Below are 16,713 nucleotides of genomic sequence, written 5' to 3'. Positions count from 1 at the left end.
TCCCCCCACCAGGAGAACCTCCGTGCCATGGGATAGCAACCTTAGGGTATTTCCCACGATCCGCTATCCCCCTTCATTCAGCACTTGACTCACCCACTCTGACGCTTTCCTCTTCTCCGAAATCAAACAAAAGGTCCCAGCTCGCGCAGGGATCGCATTACGAAGACCCCTGCTTCGAAAAAAATATCGAGTTACGAGAACAGTAAAAACGTGTTTCACGCCCTCCCCCCTTTTCTCACCCACTGACCTTTTTCTGGTTACCTGCTTCGAAGTTCCCCATTTCTGGAGGTCAACAGCTGTGTGAGTACCGTGGGATACTTACATTAGCGCATTTCCCAAGATCCGGTATCCCTCTCCATTCAGCACTAGCCCCCCCTCTGAGGCTTTCCTCTTCTTCGAAATAAAAAAAGGTCACAGCTCGCGCAGGGATCATATTACGAAGACTTTAGCTTCGAAAAAATACCAAGTTACTCGAGAACAATAGAAACGTGTTTCGGGCCCTCCCTTTTTTCCCCCCACTGACCTTTTTTTTCCTACCAGCTTCGAAGTTCCCTATTTCTTTGGAGGTCAACCGCTGTATGAGTCATCTATTAGCACAAAAGGTGTCGAAGAATGACTTTCGTCAATTGATGTTACACCTTTATTGAATTGAAATATTAGTAATGTGCGCGTGATTTAATAAAAGTGCTTAAAAAAGAATAAGACCAAACACGACGTATTTCTGAGTTCATTTAAGCATTTTACGCAAAGAAATAAATGTCAAAATTAGACGACGGAGACGCATTCAGGCGAAACTCGATATGAGCAACAGAGCTTCTTGGAAGTTTATGCGGTATTTTTTTCCGAAAACATATATATAGTTACAATTTATGAGTGGTGCTATAAATCTTTATTGTTACAGTCCCAGACAAAGGGATATTTTCTCAGAATATTTGGTTTCTCCCTGATAGCAATTCCAATTCATCTTCTTATCTCGTGAGAACTCCCAAAGATGGACTGAAAATAATTGAAGAAAATCTGGTGGAGAAGAGCATGTATTTTACAAAATGCCTCAGATTGTCAGCTAGCACTTGGCAGCAGGAGTGAGGGTAAAGCGATGTTAGTTGAATTAATTATATGCCCAATTGTTTCCATAAAATTAAAATATTCATTAATCAGCTAAATTCCTCTTCGAATCATTTAAAGGAAATAAAAATTACTCCCCAAAATCTTGTGTTGCCTGCTGCATAGGCAACCGAGTCAAACATACCAGCATTCATCATTTAGTATTCGAGGTATTCGAAATTCGAGGTATTCGAATATTCGAGCAATGATTTAATATTCGAATTCGATATTCGAATTCGAGAAATCTGCTATTCGACCCATCTCTAATTTAAAGGTCATTTTTATGGACTAGCTTTTATTTATTTTATATCATATTATGTTTTATTTGAAAAAAATTATTGTGGTAAATATTACCGAAGCGTTTAAGGAATATCATTTTCTGATGATACAAGTTAATCAGATTTCACCTTTGCTAAGTTGGAACTATTTTGGAAAAGTTGGTAATTCTTGTGGTTGGTTAAATTTTAACATTGTTGCATATGCAACATTCCCTTTTTATATCCATTGACTAAATGATTGACTATATTTAAAAAAAAAGCTCATTATTCAATGGAATATCAGTGTAACCACGCAGCAATTCCCGAAAATAACCACCAACATCAGTGTAACTGATTCTTGAAATGGCTTCTTTTCATTCCAGACCTGCTATGATATTTATGCATGGTGATTTAGGTTGGGATCAGTTGCAGTTGATGATTTCCAAATCCACAACAGCTGATCTCTTGAAAATGTTTTACAAACTGGAAGAATTCTTCTCGCAGCAGTTTAAGAGCTCCAAGCGTGTCTTCTCCAGTCTTCAACCATGGCCTCAGCAAAGGCCAAGCTTCAAGAAAAAGGCACCCCTGAAGAGGAAAGTTACATCCTCTAACCTTACTGGTGGTCAAGGTGTTCCTGGCATGCCTAGTGCTGCATCTAGTGCTGATGGTAAGGGATCATGTGTCATTTCTATGAGACAGGAGGGATCATGAGTGTGGGAGTTTGAGGGGTTTAAACCCTTCCCAAAATTATTGGTTGGCGGTCTTAGGCATAACTTATGTTCATCTTTCATATATTCATTCTAATACATATATTGGCATGGTATTGATCTTCCATCAGTGACCAAGCACATCAATCAACCTGTTCTGAGCTATTTTCATTGTAAATGGCTTAATGTAGGTAGTGACTGGAATGCACTGCAGAGCTCTGATTATAATTGATAACTATCCATTGCAATGGAGGGGAAAGCTTAGATACATATAATATCAAGAAAGATGCACTCATGATCTTAGCCATTTTTACCATGGTTTAGAGTCATGCTTTCTCTATTTCTGTTGTGCGCATTTCTCTGAAAACTTGTTGTTTTGAAGTGAAGAAGTATAGGAATGGGTAATGGGGGAGAGAAGGGAAAGGAGTGGGGGTCTGGTTCAGGAACTTAATAATGGATAATCCTATGAATAATTAATCAAACAACATCAAATCATTGCTCTACTGTATGATCAAAGGTCAAAATTACATGATTCTATCTCTGGTTTTGGACCCTCCCCCCTCCCCCCTCCGAACAATATTCCTGGCTATACCATTGTCTATTTTCATAGTGTTTAATGATTTTTTTGGCCATTTGTTTGCTATTTTGATTTTATTAATGTGAAGTGATGTCTTTGTTCTCTGCAGTTAGTTGTATCATTTACCGTTGTGTCTTATTGTGTTATCGGTTTGTTAATGTGTTTTTTAAATTGTAAAAATGGAATCCTTGTTTCATTGCAGCTCCTGGGATCCCTGGGGGTGCTGCTAGTTCACTGCAGGATGCGCGTCATCACCGCCATTGGCAGAGGGTGTTGAGGGAAGTTGGTGGTTTATGTTTGCCGACCCTAGCCCTACCTCTGCCACATTCAGGGACGGTGCTGGGAGGCACAATGGAGCTTCACGGTAAGTAGTTTAAAAAAAATAATTTTTGGCAATAAAAGTGATTGAAAAAGGAACTTCACTTTGTACGTGCAACCATTATATATTATTTCAGGCAACAACATATCACTTGCTTGCTTCCATGGTATTAATTTCAAGTCAAAGTCTTGGGCACTGTTCAGCCTCAAAGAGCCTTGCATCTCTTTTGCGACTGAAGCTCAGGAGATTCCACCATCCCATGAAGGTAAGGACTATTATTTAACCCAATATTTGCTTCATTATTATGATAGCTGGAATAAAAACTTTTCAAATGGATCTAGGAGTTAATATAGCTGAATTTTCTCAAAACAACTTGTTTCCATCAAAGTTAAACATTCTCCCTCAAATGTTTCTCATAACATGTATTCAGAACCATTGATTAGGGGTTGTGCATGACTAAATAAACAGTATGGGGAGGAAGGGACCACCTAAAAACATATTGTGGGTTACATGGGTTGGGAGAGGGGTTTGACTCAAAGTTATGCAATCATCTCGGGACAGAATTTTGAAATCCCGTAGGAGGGACAGATTGGCTAGAATCAAAGTCTTGGGAGTCCCTGTGGTTGTGGCTACTTTGGGCCAAAAATCAGGAATAGCTGCAAGTCAGGAGGACTCTCCACTGTAGGGCCTGTCAGTTTGCCTATAAAATTCTATGATACTTTTCAAATTTCTTTGCGACTTGCCCAGTCGTGCAAACTCGGAATGTTTTGAGCAGCGTTGCAGCAGGAGGTTGGATCTGTGTCACTATAGATGTGGGACAGGGAGATAGAGAGGAGAGCATTGCCATGTTATCTCAAAATACTTCATCAGTGAATGGAAATGAAAGACTGTCTGAAAAACCTATCTGCAGAAAAATCTGTGGAATATTTTTACTTTGGAAGAATATTCTTCCAATTCTGTAGGACCAGTACTCATAAAGCGTACACCACGGAGGACTGAATTTTCCGGAGGCCAGGGAAGGCTCTGCCTATGGCGTTTTGGTTGGTTTTTTAGGAAGCCACTTGCCCTGCACCCTCTCCCCCCAAAAAACTGGGGCCTGCCTCTCAGTCGCTAAGATATTTGAAATGAACTCTAGATCCCAGGAATATCCTAGTCCAATACCTCAGATGACCATCTTCTCCAGCAGAAGGGTGAGGGCAGTGCAAGCAAGACTTAGGGGTATGCATGCTTTGCATGGATTGCAAGTTCCATTGTGTATTCCAAAGATCAAGCCTCTACCCCAAAGAAGCCAAATTATGGAGTGGCATGTGGAATATTTCAAGTCTGTCATGTGAACAGGGATTAAATTCACATTTATTGCCATGGGAAAAAGTTCTCGTGGACTGGGAATTGAACCATGGACCTTTGGCTTTCCAGTCCACTGCACAGAGCGCTACACTATCTATGTTTGTACTCATGTTTCTTGTTTGCCTTGCCACACTGGGCAGACCACAGCTCTAAAGAGATTCCTTGACTTAATTGCTATGGGGATCAAGCAACCTTGATTGTGTAGTTACATGTGCAGTAGCCCATAAAACCAAAGGTTCTTGGTTCAAAGGCTAGTATTAATTAGTACCCCTTCCAGTTGTAATTAGTTATGCATCTTATATTTAATTTAGCTATTTAAACAGTTGTAATTTAATTCATCCCTGAAAAAGGCTTACTCCATGATTGAATAGATATTTTTTATCAGAAGTTTATTTGCAGATACAATTCTTTGGTACATGGAGGATGGTAGGTTTGAGAATAATGTTTTGATTATTGATGAAGGTGTTAAAAATCACCAGAAATGGTAAGATGATTTAAGTAAGCCCTTTGGTCCAAAACATTATATGTATTTGAAGATTCTTTTGATGACATGTACTTTTCATGCAAAACAAATATATGTATATGCAATTGTAATTAATTGGGTAAACTTGGTGTTTTTATTTCCATTTTTCTAAGGTGAGAGTCATGCTGATGCACCCACTTTGTCACAAGATGTTCATGTGGTTCAGACGCTTACATTCAGTCTTGGAATGACTATGGGTAACGAGCAGCCCCAGGCTCAGCATCATAGCATGGCCACAGTTTGTCGAATGGGTCGGAATGTTCTTTTTCCACCTCAGTTCCGAACTTTGCAGGAATGGTTTCATTATGCATTTTCTGGGAGTGAAATAGATGGTAAGTCACTGTTTTTTTTTACTTATTTTGGTTAATATATAATACCAATTTAATGAAATATTTTTCATTTTCAACCATTTCTGAAAAGCACATTTTGTTTTGAATTAAAAATTAAATTACCAAGTACAACTGTGTTTAAATATAATATAATGATTTCAAAAATTCTCATTGAATTTCTTGAATGGACGTGAGCACATATCTGCTTGTATCCTAAGTTGGCAGCTTGGTGTCAATTTCATTTTTTAATTGTAGTCTTTTGTTGAAATATAGGTAGCAATTAAGGTGCCAGCCAAGGTGGTACCCCAAGAGACCTTCACTTACAAAATGGTCTAATGTAAAAACCTTTCTTTGAGTATGAAATTTATTACAGTGCTTGATTTATCTCTCCTTCTGTAGAGGAAAGCCCTAATGGCCAATTGAAAGAGATGATTAATCCATTCAAGACCTTTTCTTAGCTATTTATCTTCATTTTTTTCTTGATTTCCCTTCATTTTTGTGCCAATCCCATTGAAAAAGTAGTTTTTTTGGGTGGGTTAGGATGGGAACTACAAATGATGCTATGAAAGGGAGTGTAGATTAGTGTATGGGGGGCTTGCAAATGAAAATAATCAAGAGATGATCCAATAAATTGGTTAATCAAAGGATGGATTGTCGAGGATCGTCTGTAATTAAACTTTAATCTATTAAGTTAAGAATTGTGGATAATTTTTAAAAATGAAGGCTAGATATTAAGCTTTGAAAGTTATATTTTTATAATGTCTGGTTAAAATTTTACGGTGCAGGAAAGCCAGAGCTAACAAATTATTCCATTTAAGTTAATGAGTTCAACTAAATGTTATTATGAACTTCTTTGCCCTACTGTAACTTGAAAATATTTTGAAGTTAACGTAACGTTTACATCATGTTCCAGTTAACATTAACTAGACATTATAAAACCAGCCTTAAGAGTGCTGTTGCCTTACTTCCTATTTGTAAGCCTTATTGTATGAATGACTACTCCAAGCCGGGAAAAGCCGTTTTGAAATAGTCTCATGATAATGAAAGAGGGATGAGCCTCTACCTTTGGATAAAATTTATGAAGGGAGAAAAAGTTTTTTGATGAATTAATCATGAATTTTGCATAGAAATATTTTAAATGTGTATTTTCAGCTGTGAATAGGTTTCCAAGCTTGGAGAGGGAGAAATATGAAGGGACTACGGGGTCCACTGGATCTTCAGGTTCGGGTGGCCCCTCATCGCACACTGTTTCTTCCTCCTCTCATTCTCCCCCATCCCTCGGCATGCAGACTTCATCTTCAGAGCGCAGGAACGCTATCAAACTGCAGGATCCAAACCACACAAGAGAAGTCATCTTTGCTCTACCATCTCTACAGTTGCATCTTAAAACAGAACATTTGCAAACTGCAAGGACTCCAGATGTTTCTGGTAATGAATTTAAAAAATTATATTCAACCATTATTCATGTATTATTTCCACTTACATATACATGACTACATACAGCAGACTCCCGTTTATATAGCTGCGGTTTATCCGGGTTCGGGATTATCCGTGCATGATTTTTGCTCTTGCTCAATTTTTTCAGCGATCTTTATAAAAAATAAAATCGGATACAAAATCATCGGAATTACTGCATTAATGCGAGGATACACCGGGCTTATTATTTCTGTTAGAATCTCCTACGTAAAACGGAAGCGATCGCATGCTAGCTGCATTGATGGGAGCATCGTGTTCCTGTTTTCCAAGCCTCGCAGTGCGTGACCGCGCTCCGTGATCACGGATAAACATCCCGCAGCAGTTGCAACCCGGGCAACTTGTGCGAGACGCGACTACGTGGTGTGGTGTCTGATAGTGTAGTTTCTGACATTGTGCGGTGGTTTTGAAGCATTCGTGCAAACCACTTTACACAACCATGTTATCGCCGCTAAAAAGATTGGCGAAGAAAGCTCTCATTGAGTCCGGGAAGCACTCTGAAATTACAGAATACCTGCATAACTAATATTATATTGTTTGTTTTAGGTAAATTAATAACATTGCAAGACATTTATGTAAAAGTTTGGGTTATCCGTGTTTTCCCATTATTCGTTCCGTCTCTCCCCATCAGTACCCCAGATAAACGGGAGTGTTCTGTATTTGTTTACCTGAGTAAAAAATAATGCCAATATTTTAATTTTTCTCCAAAAAAGGTAGGGAATAATGAGGTATTTCTACTTCTTTTTCCTATAGCTATAGCACACTCATGTTATTACGAGTTTCACAGGACCAAAAATTCTGAGATTCATATTGACAAACTTCGTGTGTACTTTTCTTTTCAGGTGCATTTAAAAAAAGATTGTATATTTTATTTAAATATCATCAACTACTTAGTCCTTTTATACAATTTCAATGGTTTAGCATCATAAATTTAATTGCAACTGTAAATTTAGAATGAGATAAGGCTGGTACACATGATTGGCGATCAAATAACGTGCAAGTAAATGCCATGAAATGCATTTCTGTGAGCGAAGTCACACTCCTCGTCATTATTGATCCAGATTTTCATAATCGACTAATTTATATCGAGTACCCTAAGATGAGAGTAGAAGTGTGGACACTTGATACATTAGCACTTGCTAATTTTGGCCCTTATTAGAGAGAATATTGGTTAAATTTTATAAAATTTTAAGGATAGGAACTTTGACTGTGAGATTGCTTCAAACCTGTGGAAGGCTAGAGAAGCTGAAGATAGAATTGCAGTCAAATAACCTGGACCTTCTTGGATTCAGTGAAGTGAAGTGGCCTGGTGAGTGAGACTTGTGGATCGGAACCTAAAATACCATATTCACAGGATCTGTTAAGGGCAATGCTGAGGTCAAAACAATGCTCAGATAGGGCACAGGATTGCGTGAAAATCGTCCTCCTGTGTAATGAAAGGATTATCATGGTTAAGGTTTATGCTAAACCATTTAATACAGGAGAGGTACAGATTTATGTATATGCCAAGAATGGGCTTTGATGATGATGAGGTGGAAGATGTCTACGATGATATCATGGAAGTAATCAAACAGGTCAATGGAATACTGTGGTCAGAGAAGAATAGGATGGAAGAATGTCCAGAGAATTTGGATTAGGAAAATAAAGTGGAAGAGGAGAAAGGTGACTGGAATTCTGTACCGGTAGCAGGCTAGTGGTGGTTAAGAAAGTATTTCAATTACAACCCCAGGAGATACACATGGGAAATGCTTGGGGAGGTGTGTAAATTTTAAATAGACAACATCTTGGTGAAGCAGTTATAGAAACGTGGTGAAAGACTGCAAAAGCTACTCTAGAATAGATATTTATGGCAACCATAATTTAGTGATGATAAAATGTTACCTAAGATTCAATAAACTGAAGAGAACTGTGGAGAATGTGTGGTAATGTTGAAAAACTGAAGAAGTCTCAACATCCGTGACCATTTCAAGGCCTCTTCACTTGTTTTGGTATCATTTAATTGGCCTATCTTTCACCAGGATTGACCAATACCCCTCCAAACACGGTTGCATTTTGTCCATCACTGCTATTTTAATGAGTAAACTCGCTTATGTCTCAACTAACGTCTATATTTAGAGGTCAACACACCACGTGCACCCTGGTGGGCACACTTAGTGACTTTAAGCTAAGCCACGAGATTGAATTTTCACTGGTAAATATTATAAGAATTATTAACTTCACTAGCAATTTTTTTACCATGTTTTCCAGTCCTGTTCCTCCTCCCTATATTTCTCTTAATTTCTTCCAGATGTAAAACCTGTTGTGGAGTGTAGTTTCATCACTGAGTTTGAGGATCACATATTTGTGACCGTGGATGCTGAAGCATTTTTCTTTCTTCACGACCTCATAACATCATATGTGAGAGAGAAGGAGAGAGTGGTAAGGGTTTCCTATTGTTCCATTATTCCATGTCTTTAGGCATTTTTAAGTTCCCTTTTCCTCTGATTTCTACATTTTAGAGGATTGCACTATACGGTCTTACTGACCTTCATATTTTTCGGAATTATTTCCCCTTACTCTATCTGGCATGCAAGACACTAATATTTTGTTCATAAAATTTTGTAAATGACTGCCCAATAATTATAAAAAATCTAGTTTTGTGCAATCATGGTAATTCAGACTGTATGATTTTAATACTTGACGCTCTCACATTTTGCCTATTCCTTTTCTCTTTCTACATCTCTTGCCCTCTTCCATGCAATGCACTTTATTTTCAACTCTATGGATGAGAAAAAATGTACTCTGGGAATGTTTCTGGATCATTCCAAAGCCTTTAACATGGTTGACCATCAACTGCTGCTTAAGAAATGCAATGCATTTGGTATAAGGGGTGTGGCTTTAATTTGGACTCTATCCTACCTAAGCAACAGATACCAAATTGTTTGCTTAACCCATGATAAACAGAAACATATGTCAGTCCATTACCTATCAAAACTGGTGTACCACAGGGATCTGTATCTGGCCCAATATTATTTATAATTTTTATTAATGACTTGTTAGGGATCGGGAAAAACAGTAATGTTGGTAATGTAACTTATGCTGATGATACCAGCTTTTTAATCTCATCCCCCAACTTTGACTTATTAGTTCCTGAAGCCCAAGTTTTACTTGACTCAGTATTTGAGTGGAGCACTAGGAACTCTCTCAAGCTAAATAGCAAAAAAACTGAATTGGTTTTATTTAAGCATAATTGCATGACAAAAATTCCAGATATAATGCTGGATGGCAGCATAATAAAATCAACAACATGCATTAAACTTTTAGGTTTACATGTCCAGTACAATGGAAAATGGGATGTCCATGTCTCCAAACTTATTTCTCTCCTGCACTCCTCAATATTTTGTATATATATCTAAAATCCTCTGTGTCCAGAAATATTTTGCTTACTGTTTATTTTGGCCATTTCTATAGCAGAGCCAGGGGCGCAGCTAGGAATTAAGGCTGGGGGGGGGGGGGAGGGTTTAGGTGAAACTAATACAAGGGTGTGTGGGGGTATGGTATACCCACCAGGATAAGTGATTAGGAGCGAGATTAATAAATTGCAGAATTTTAAGATAAATGGTTGCAAATGGTGAGTTTTACAGTTTTCTGAGGGATATTTTATTAATCGTTACATTATTTTATTAGTAATATGTATCAATACAATTAAGTAAAATGGATTAAAATTAAAAATTTCTCTTAGCTCTGTGGGGGGTTTTATCCCCCAAAACCCCCCCCTCGCTGCGCCACTGAGCAGAGCTACCTATTGCATCCTACTCTGGGGTGGCTCACCCACCCTATTGAATAAAGTATTTCTCCTTCAGAAATGTGCCTTACTGCCCTATAGAGAATCATGTAGACCCCACTTCCTGGCTCATAAATTACTCACATTACCCTGTGCCTATATCCTAAATCTGTTACTCTTCATCAAACAAAACCTCCACCTAGTTGAATCAAATGCAAATATCCGTACTCATTTTACCCGCACTAGTAAACATATTCGTCAGACCCATCATTTCTCATCATTAACATTACACAGTCCCTTAGCTATTGGAATTAAATTGTATAATAATTTACCTGTCGCCCTCCAGTTAGTAAAATAACTAAATGTATTCAAACGTAATCTCAAGAACTATCTGTTATTAAATGCTTTCTATAGCTTGGACGAATTCAGTCCAAAATGCTTATAGGCATCCTTCTTTTGCTATCCGCTATTAATCTTGTTTAAATCTCCATGTTTTTTTACTTTAGTTTGTATCGTCTGATTTCCTTATGTTTGAAAAAATTATGTGTTTCATTTTGATGTATCTATCATCTTTGTGTTTATATCCATTTTCTCTTTTCCTGATGTATCCCATGTGCTTTATATCTGATAAAATTATATGCATCATTTTGACGTGCCCTATATTTGCTTTTTGCAAATCATTGGACAAATAAAGATATTATTATTATTCTATGATATACAGTGAAACCTCGATATAACGACACCCCACGGTGCGCTAATAAACACTCGCTATAGCGAATTGTCGCTTTACCGGAGGTGGAGCAAATAATAGCCAATATACCTGTTGCGAACAGATATACAGGAACAGGAGTGGTGCGGCGACAGATAAACATCTATCCGATAAACGTAAGCATAAATCCAGACGAAAGGCGATGTTTTTATGCATCACTAAATTTCCTTACTCAAATAACGACCAACCCAAGTAACATTTTTGGTTGGCCCTCTGTTGGCAGATGGTGGGACACAGCGGTTGGCCCATGGTATGATTTGGCCACCTCGCCAACCGTATCCCAACCAACGATTCCCCAACGATGGGCCAACAGAGCATTACAGTCGGGCCTTCGTATTCCCAACCCAAGGCCAACAAATCTCCAACGATACACCGTTGGCCCTTTTAAATTCTGCCATCCGTTTCCCAACAAAAGCTATATTTTACTGGCATTTCTCATTTTTATAGAATGAGAGTTAAATTAATTTACCTTCTCACTTGATATGATACCGGTAGATAGAATCTTTACCTTTAGCTCCCTATAAATCAAAATGAAATTAAATACATTAACAATCAATGCTATCGGACAAAGTAAGGTTACAGTGGTTAAAAGTGGAAAACAAAAAATCAATATCAGTTCAGAAGGTCCCCAACTTTTATTTTCACAAATTAGGACAATTTTTATTAGGACAAAATTAGGAAAATTTCAACAGCACTTTTCCACATTACAATATGGCACACACAAAAACTGTCCATCTTCTTTGTAGGGCAACAAAACACACTTAGATAAAATCTGGGTGGACTGCAATTTGCATCCAGGTACTAATTTTTTTTCATACAAATATACCAATGGTACCACTTCTAAGAGGTAATTCAAAGAAATCCTCCTTAATTTCAAACATGTCACACTGCAAGATATTATTACTTAACCCCTGAGTTATTTGATTCAATTGCCTTCACAATTCCTATTCTCTGGTCTTCGGTAACGAAATTGTTAAGTTTAGTCCATTTTACTTAATTGGATTAATAAGTGCAAGATTTAGGGATCATATTAATAGGAATCACAGAAACACTGATTGAGTATAATAGTTGATGTATTTTCCATAAAATAATAATTGTGCAGTTGTTATTTAGGTTTACTCACACAAATTCAATCTCATTCTCTTCAGAGAGGACTAAATCACTCACTTTGTCCATTGAAACACTGTTTTCATTAAAACTTCCACTTATACTAGATATGCCACAATCTGAAAAAATATACATATCGATCTATCTAAATTAATGATGAAAAGTTTAAAATTCCACGAAACTATCTGTTTAAGGTAACATGATTTTAGGAATGCCAGTTTTGTAAGACTTACCAAATGAGGTCAATGCCTTATATTTGTTAGAAGCACTCGACTTATTTTATTTAACTGCTATCACAAAGTAGGCATGGGCAAAAAATACCGGTATTCGGTAGTACCGAGTATTATTTTTTTTCTACTTCGGTAGTACCGGCCAATATTTTTTTAGCGGTACTACCGAAGTATTGGTACTAGAAATACCGGTACTTCGACGGCGCTGCCATCTTATGTATTATCAATGAACTACCTACCCAGCTACTTAAATAATTGAGTGCTGATAATATATCAAGCGAAGAAGGCCATTTCCAAGAAATAAGCACCAATTCACAATGACTTTGAGCAAGAAGTGTTTATTTAATCAATGCCAAGGATATTTCTCAAGAAATTATAACAAGAGACAATAAAATGTAGATGCACACTTATGCCATAAGTGCACATCTTGATTATAAGCTCACTAAAAGTAATACCATACGTTTATTTTAATTTAAACTGATGTTATAAGCACTGATACAGTTAATAAACGTAGGAAGAGGCTGAAAAATAGTGATGCTATCATGATATTGGCTAAGCTTATTAACAATAGTCATCAACTTTTTTAATGTATTAAAAATGTTTATCCGTTTCTCGTTTTTTTACATACAACCAATCCAGTGCACCACCAAAAGAAGACCAAATTAATTATGCTCCTTAATTATTAAGATGTGTCCTCCTTCCTTAGCTTATTTATTCTTTTCTCGTCATTTAACGGTACTTTTACAAAACTGTGAGTTCGAGACAAGTGTTATCATTATTGATATAGAAGATATTCATTTACTCAAATAAGGTAAGAAAAGTCAAAGTTATATCGAACTCCACATATGTATTTCTTTATCTGAAATAAATGGAACAGCGACATACACGTCAAATTTTATTCGATCGCAGTATTTTAGCCATAACTAACACCAATTCTTGTTGTGTAAAATCATAAAACTAAATGTCTTAACATTATAGGGGCTTTTTATAGGTAATCTTAGACTGAAACGTAAGCTCTGTGAATAAGAAGACTTTTCATTATAAGTTCTCGGCAGAAGACGTTCTAATGTTGGTCTCGAGTCCGAAAAAGCCGTTGGCTTTAGGAAAACAAGTCATCTGATGGAGTTCCCGAGAGAACTTTACACTTCATATACGCCAGGAAAACACCAAAATTTAATGGTATGCACCAAAATCATTGCCTTTAAAAACTTCATCGCTATCACCCTTCTCACTATGATAGAATCTATCCTCCATGTATTTTTCCGATAAATTTTCGAAAAAAAATCCAGTTAATGATTTGTTTAGTGTATTCTTGCTGTATGTTACGCTAATTTGCCGAAATACCGGATAATTAGGGCAATACAAGAGATAAATCATGACTTATTAACATATTTTATCAATTATGAAAGTACCGGTATACCGGTATTTTTTCGCCGGTACTACCGGTAGAGTACTATTATTGCTTTTTAATACTCATCACAAAAATACCGGTACTTTTTCAAGTACCGCCCATGCCTATCACAAAGACAAAGCCCTAACAACCAAACAAGTCTTGGTTGTTTGGTTGCTAGGGAAACATGTGAACCGTATCCTGCAACGTATGCAATCGAGGTATACATCGTGCTTATTCACGGCCCATATCGAACTTCCATCGGTTAAGTTAGACTCGAAACAGACAGATCTTATAAATCTACAATTTTTCGTGTGTCCTCCGGGATATATATACTAACAAGTCGTATTAAAGAAGCCTCCGCTTCTTGGAACCATTTATGTCAAATACCATGCTGAAAACACCAGAAAATTAGCAGAAAATTACTTAAAAAAGAGTTATACATAATTTCCAAAAATTATCTTATAATATATTCTTAAAAAATTAACTTAAAATAATTATTCTGCCTGCACATAGTCGGTAGCACTGACTGTCAAAGCAAGCGATTATGCCATCCCTATTTTTTAATGAAAAGATGCTACCAATCCGATAACCATTTAATACAATAAATCGATTACAATGGAATTTCGCCCATCTCTACGTTGAAGATCTTGTCGGAATTTTGTTTGCAGCTCTCATGGCGGAAATTGAGGAAATGGTATGATGTCCCAATGGTGGCCCAATGATAATCCATTTCGTAGGGCCATCGTTGGGGATTTCCGTTGGGCCAACAGCATAAACCGTTTCGTTGGGCCGACGAACAATATCTGCATTGGGCCAACAGCGGAATTTGGTAGGCATATCCACCCACAATGAGCCAACCGTGACTACGGTTCCCCAACCGAGGCCCAACGGTCAATGTTACTTGGGAACTATTCGAACAATTTATAAGCGCCACACTGAATAAAAATCATGCAAAGCATTGTTTCGTCATCATTATATTTATCGAACGACAGTTTACCACATAAATTTGAGACTGAGCATTCCATTAACTTCATTTCTAACAGATCGCTAGCAATTACAGAGGTTAAGAAGTCTTCATGAAAGTCTTCCGGCGGTGAAACCCTCGCTATGGCGAGAGCCAACACCGAAAGGGTCTCGTAAAAACGAATTTTTTAACACGCTTATTATAGGGTCAATTGACGGTGCATCGGCTATCTCTCGTAATAGTGGGGGTGTCGCTATAGCCCGTACTCGTTTTAACGAGGTTCCACTGTACATAATTGAGGTAAATCCTGTGGTTGTACAGGAAAATTTTGACTGGCCAATAAAACATTACATGAGCTTTAGTATTTACTGTTTTTATATGGTAGATATTGTCTTACTTTCCTTGTTCAATAGACAGAATTCTAAATTAAATACATAGCTTCATTGGCAAATTTCTTATTTTGTTCCTTAGTATATCACTATAGCTCTTTTTACTAGAGTACTTATTTTTATACATGACTTAATGTCTCCCTGCAGGTTCTGATGTCACACAACAATTCAGGCATGCGGTCACACAGCCCAGATCCTGAGTCCAGGAGGAGAGGTGGAAGTGAGATGAATTCATCAGGTGGTGGCATTGCCAACCATTCATCAATTGACACCTCTGGTTTGACTGTTGGCAGTGATGATGAAACTAAAAGAAAGGCTTTTGACCCTGCTGAAATGTTCCAAAAAGATTGGAGGACCTATATTTGCAAGACATGGCATTTGGAACCAACTGTAAGGTATGTGAATTGAGTGTTTAGAGAATGTAAATATTGGGGAGATTATTACCTCACAATTTATCTATTTTTTGTACCTGTTTTTTCCTCTGTCATTCGTGTAAAATATATCTGAGGTGCTGGCTGGGAAGGTTTTTTTTTAATTAGAAATTATTGAATAAGTTATGAATTTTCCAATGTTATGTGAATTTTCCAATGTTTAAGTTATGAACCAATATTTATTTCTATTTTTATCTAGACTTCTCTCCTGGGCTGGAAAAAGTATTGAACCCTATGGGGTGGATTATATTTTACAAAAATTGGGTTTCTCCCATGCACGGACAACAATCCCCAAGTGGATGCAGAGAGGTTTCATGGATCCCCTGGATAAGGTGCTCTCTATGCTTGTCATACGAATGGTTAGTGTGGCAAGAGGTGGCGATGGCAAAGAGGAAGATGGAGAAGAGACTTCAACCAGTAAATCAAGTCTCGAAAGGTCGAGCGTGGTTGCGATTAGGCAGAGGAAGGGCCAGAGACCAAAGGAGAAAGGGAGTAGTGTTCTAGGCAAAGTAAAGTGATGCCTATGAAGTCTCATTTTTACCACTATTCTATTCATAGAGGGTGCATGTGCTCATAAGAAATCAGTATTACTCTCTTTCATTATATGCTTCTGGCCACACTGTGTAAGTAGCTGTTGAAAACACATCCTTGACCATATTAAATGTGATAATCATGCCTGATATTGTGGAATGCTGGAAAAATGAGGGTTACTATCTTGAAGACTGTTATTCCAATTGGAATTTGCGCAATTATCTTTTCAAAGCAAAAAGTATTTTGGTGGAAGTGGAGTCATTCATTGTTAAGTGTTATCATTTTTATATTCTGTTCTGTTTTTCCCCTTGTCCCATGACAGCTGCCCAACACTTAACTAATTGTTATCAGGTTTTTATCAAAAAGCCAGTGATTTCATGTTGTGAGTGGACTATTTTTGTTGAAATATTTGTTAATCAGATGTACTATAATTGTTTTGAATGATGTATGAGAAAACTAGTCAGTAAAATATGCGGTGGATTGACATTTCATCATTTTAA

General features: G+C 37.3%; 1 protein-coding gene across 6 annotated transcripts in view; it reads left to right on the top strand.

The window, feature by feature from the left end:
• The window catches only part of LOC124168440 (transmembrane protein KIAA1109), a 149,988-nt gene extending 133,275 nt beyond the window's left edge, over positions 1-16,713 (top strand). For all 6 annotated transcript variants that reach the window (XM_046546680.1, XM_046546679.1, XM_046546677.1 and 3 more), the window contains 8 exons: positions 1,745-2,028; positions 2,848-3,009; positions 3,101-3,229; positions 4,948-5,166; positions 6,316-6,591; positions 8,924-9,054; positions 15,399-15,646; positions 15,882-16,713. In XM_046546680.1, coding sequence (XP_046402636.1) covers positions 1,745-2,028; positions 2,848-3,009; positions 3,101-3,229; positions 4,948-5,166; positions 6,316-6,591; positions 8,924-9,054; positions 15,399-15,646; positions 15,882-16,200 — 1,768 coding nt within the window. In that variant the 3' untranslated portion in view covers positions 16,201-16,713. The remainder of the gene's footprint in view (positions 1-1,744; positions 2,029-2,847; positions 3,010-3,100; positions 3,230-4,947; positions 5,167-6,315; positions 6,592-8,923; positions 9,055-15,398; positions 15,647-15,881) is intronic.

Source organism: Ischnura elegans, chromosome 11, assembly GCF_921293095.1.
Source record: "Ischnura elegans chromosome 11, ioIscEleg1.1, whole genome shotgun sequence".
NCBI lineage: Eukaryota > Metazoa > Arthropoda > Insecta > Odonata > Coenagrionidae > Ischnura > Ischnura elegans.
This window is presented reverse-complemented; position numbering and strand designations above follow the sequence as displayed.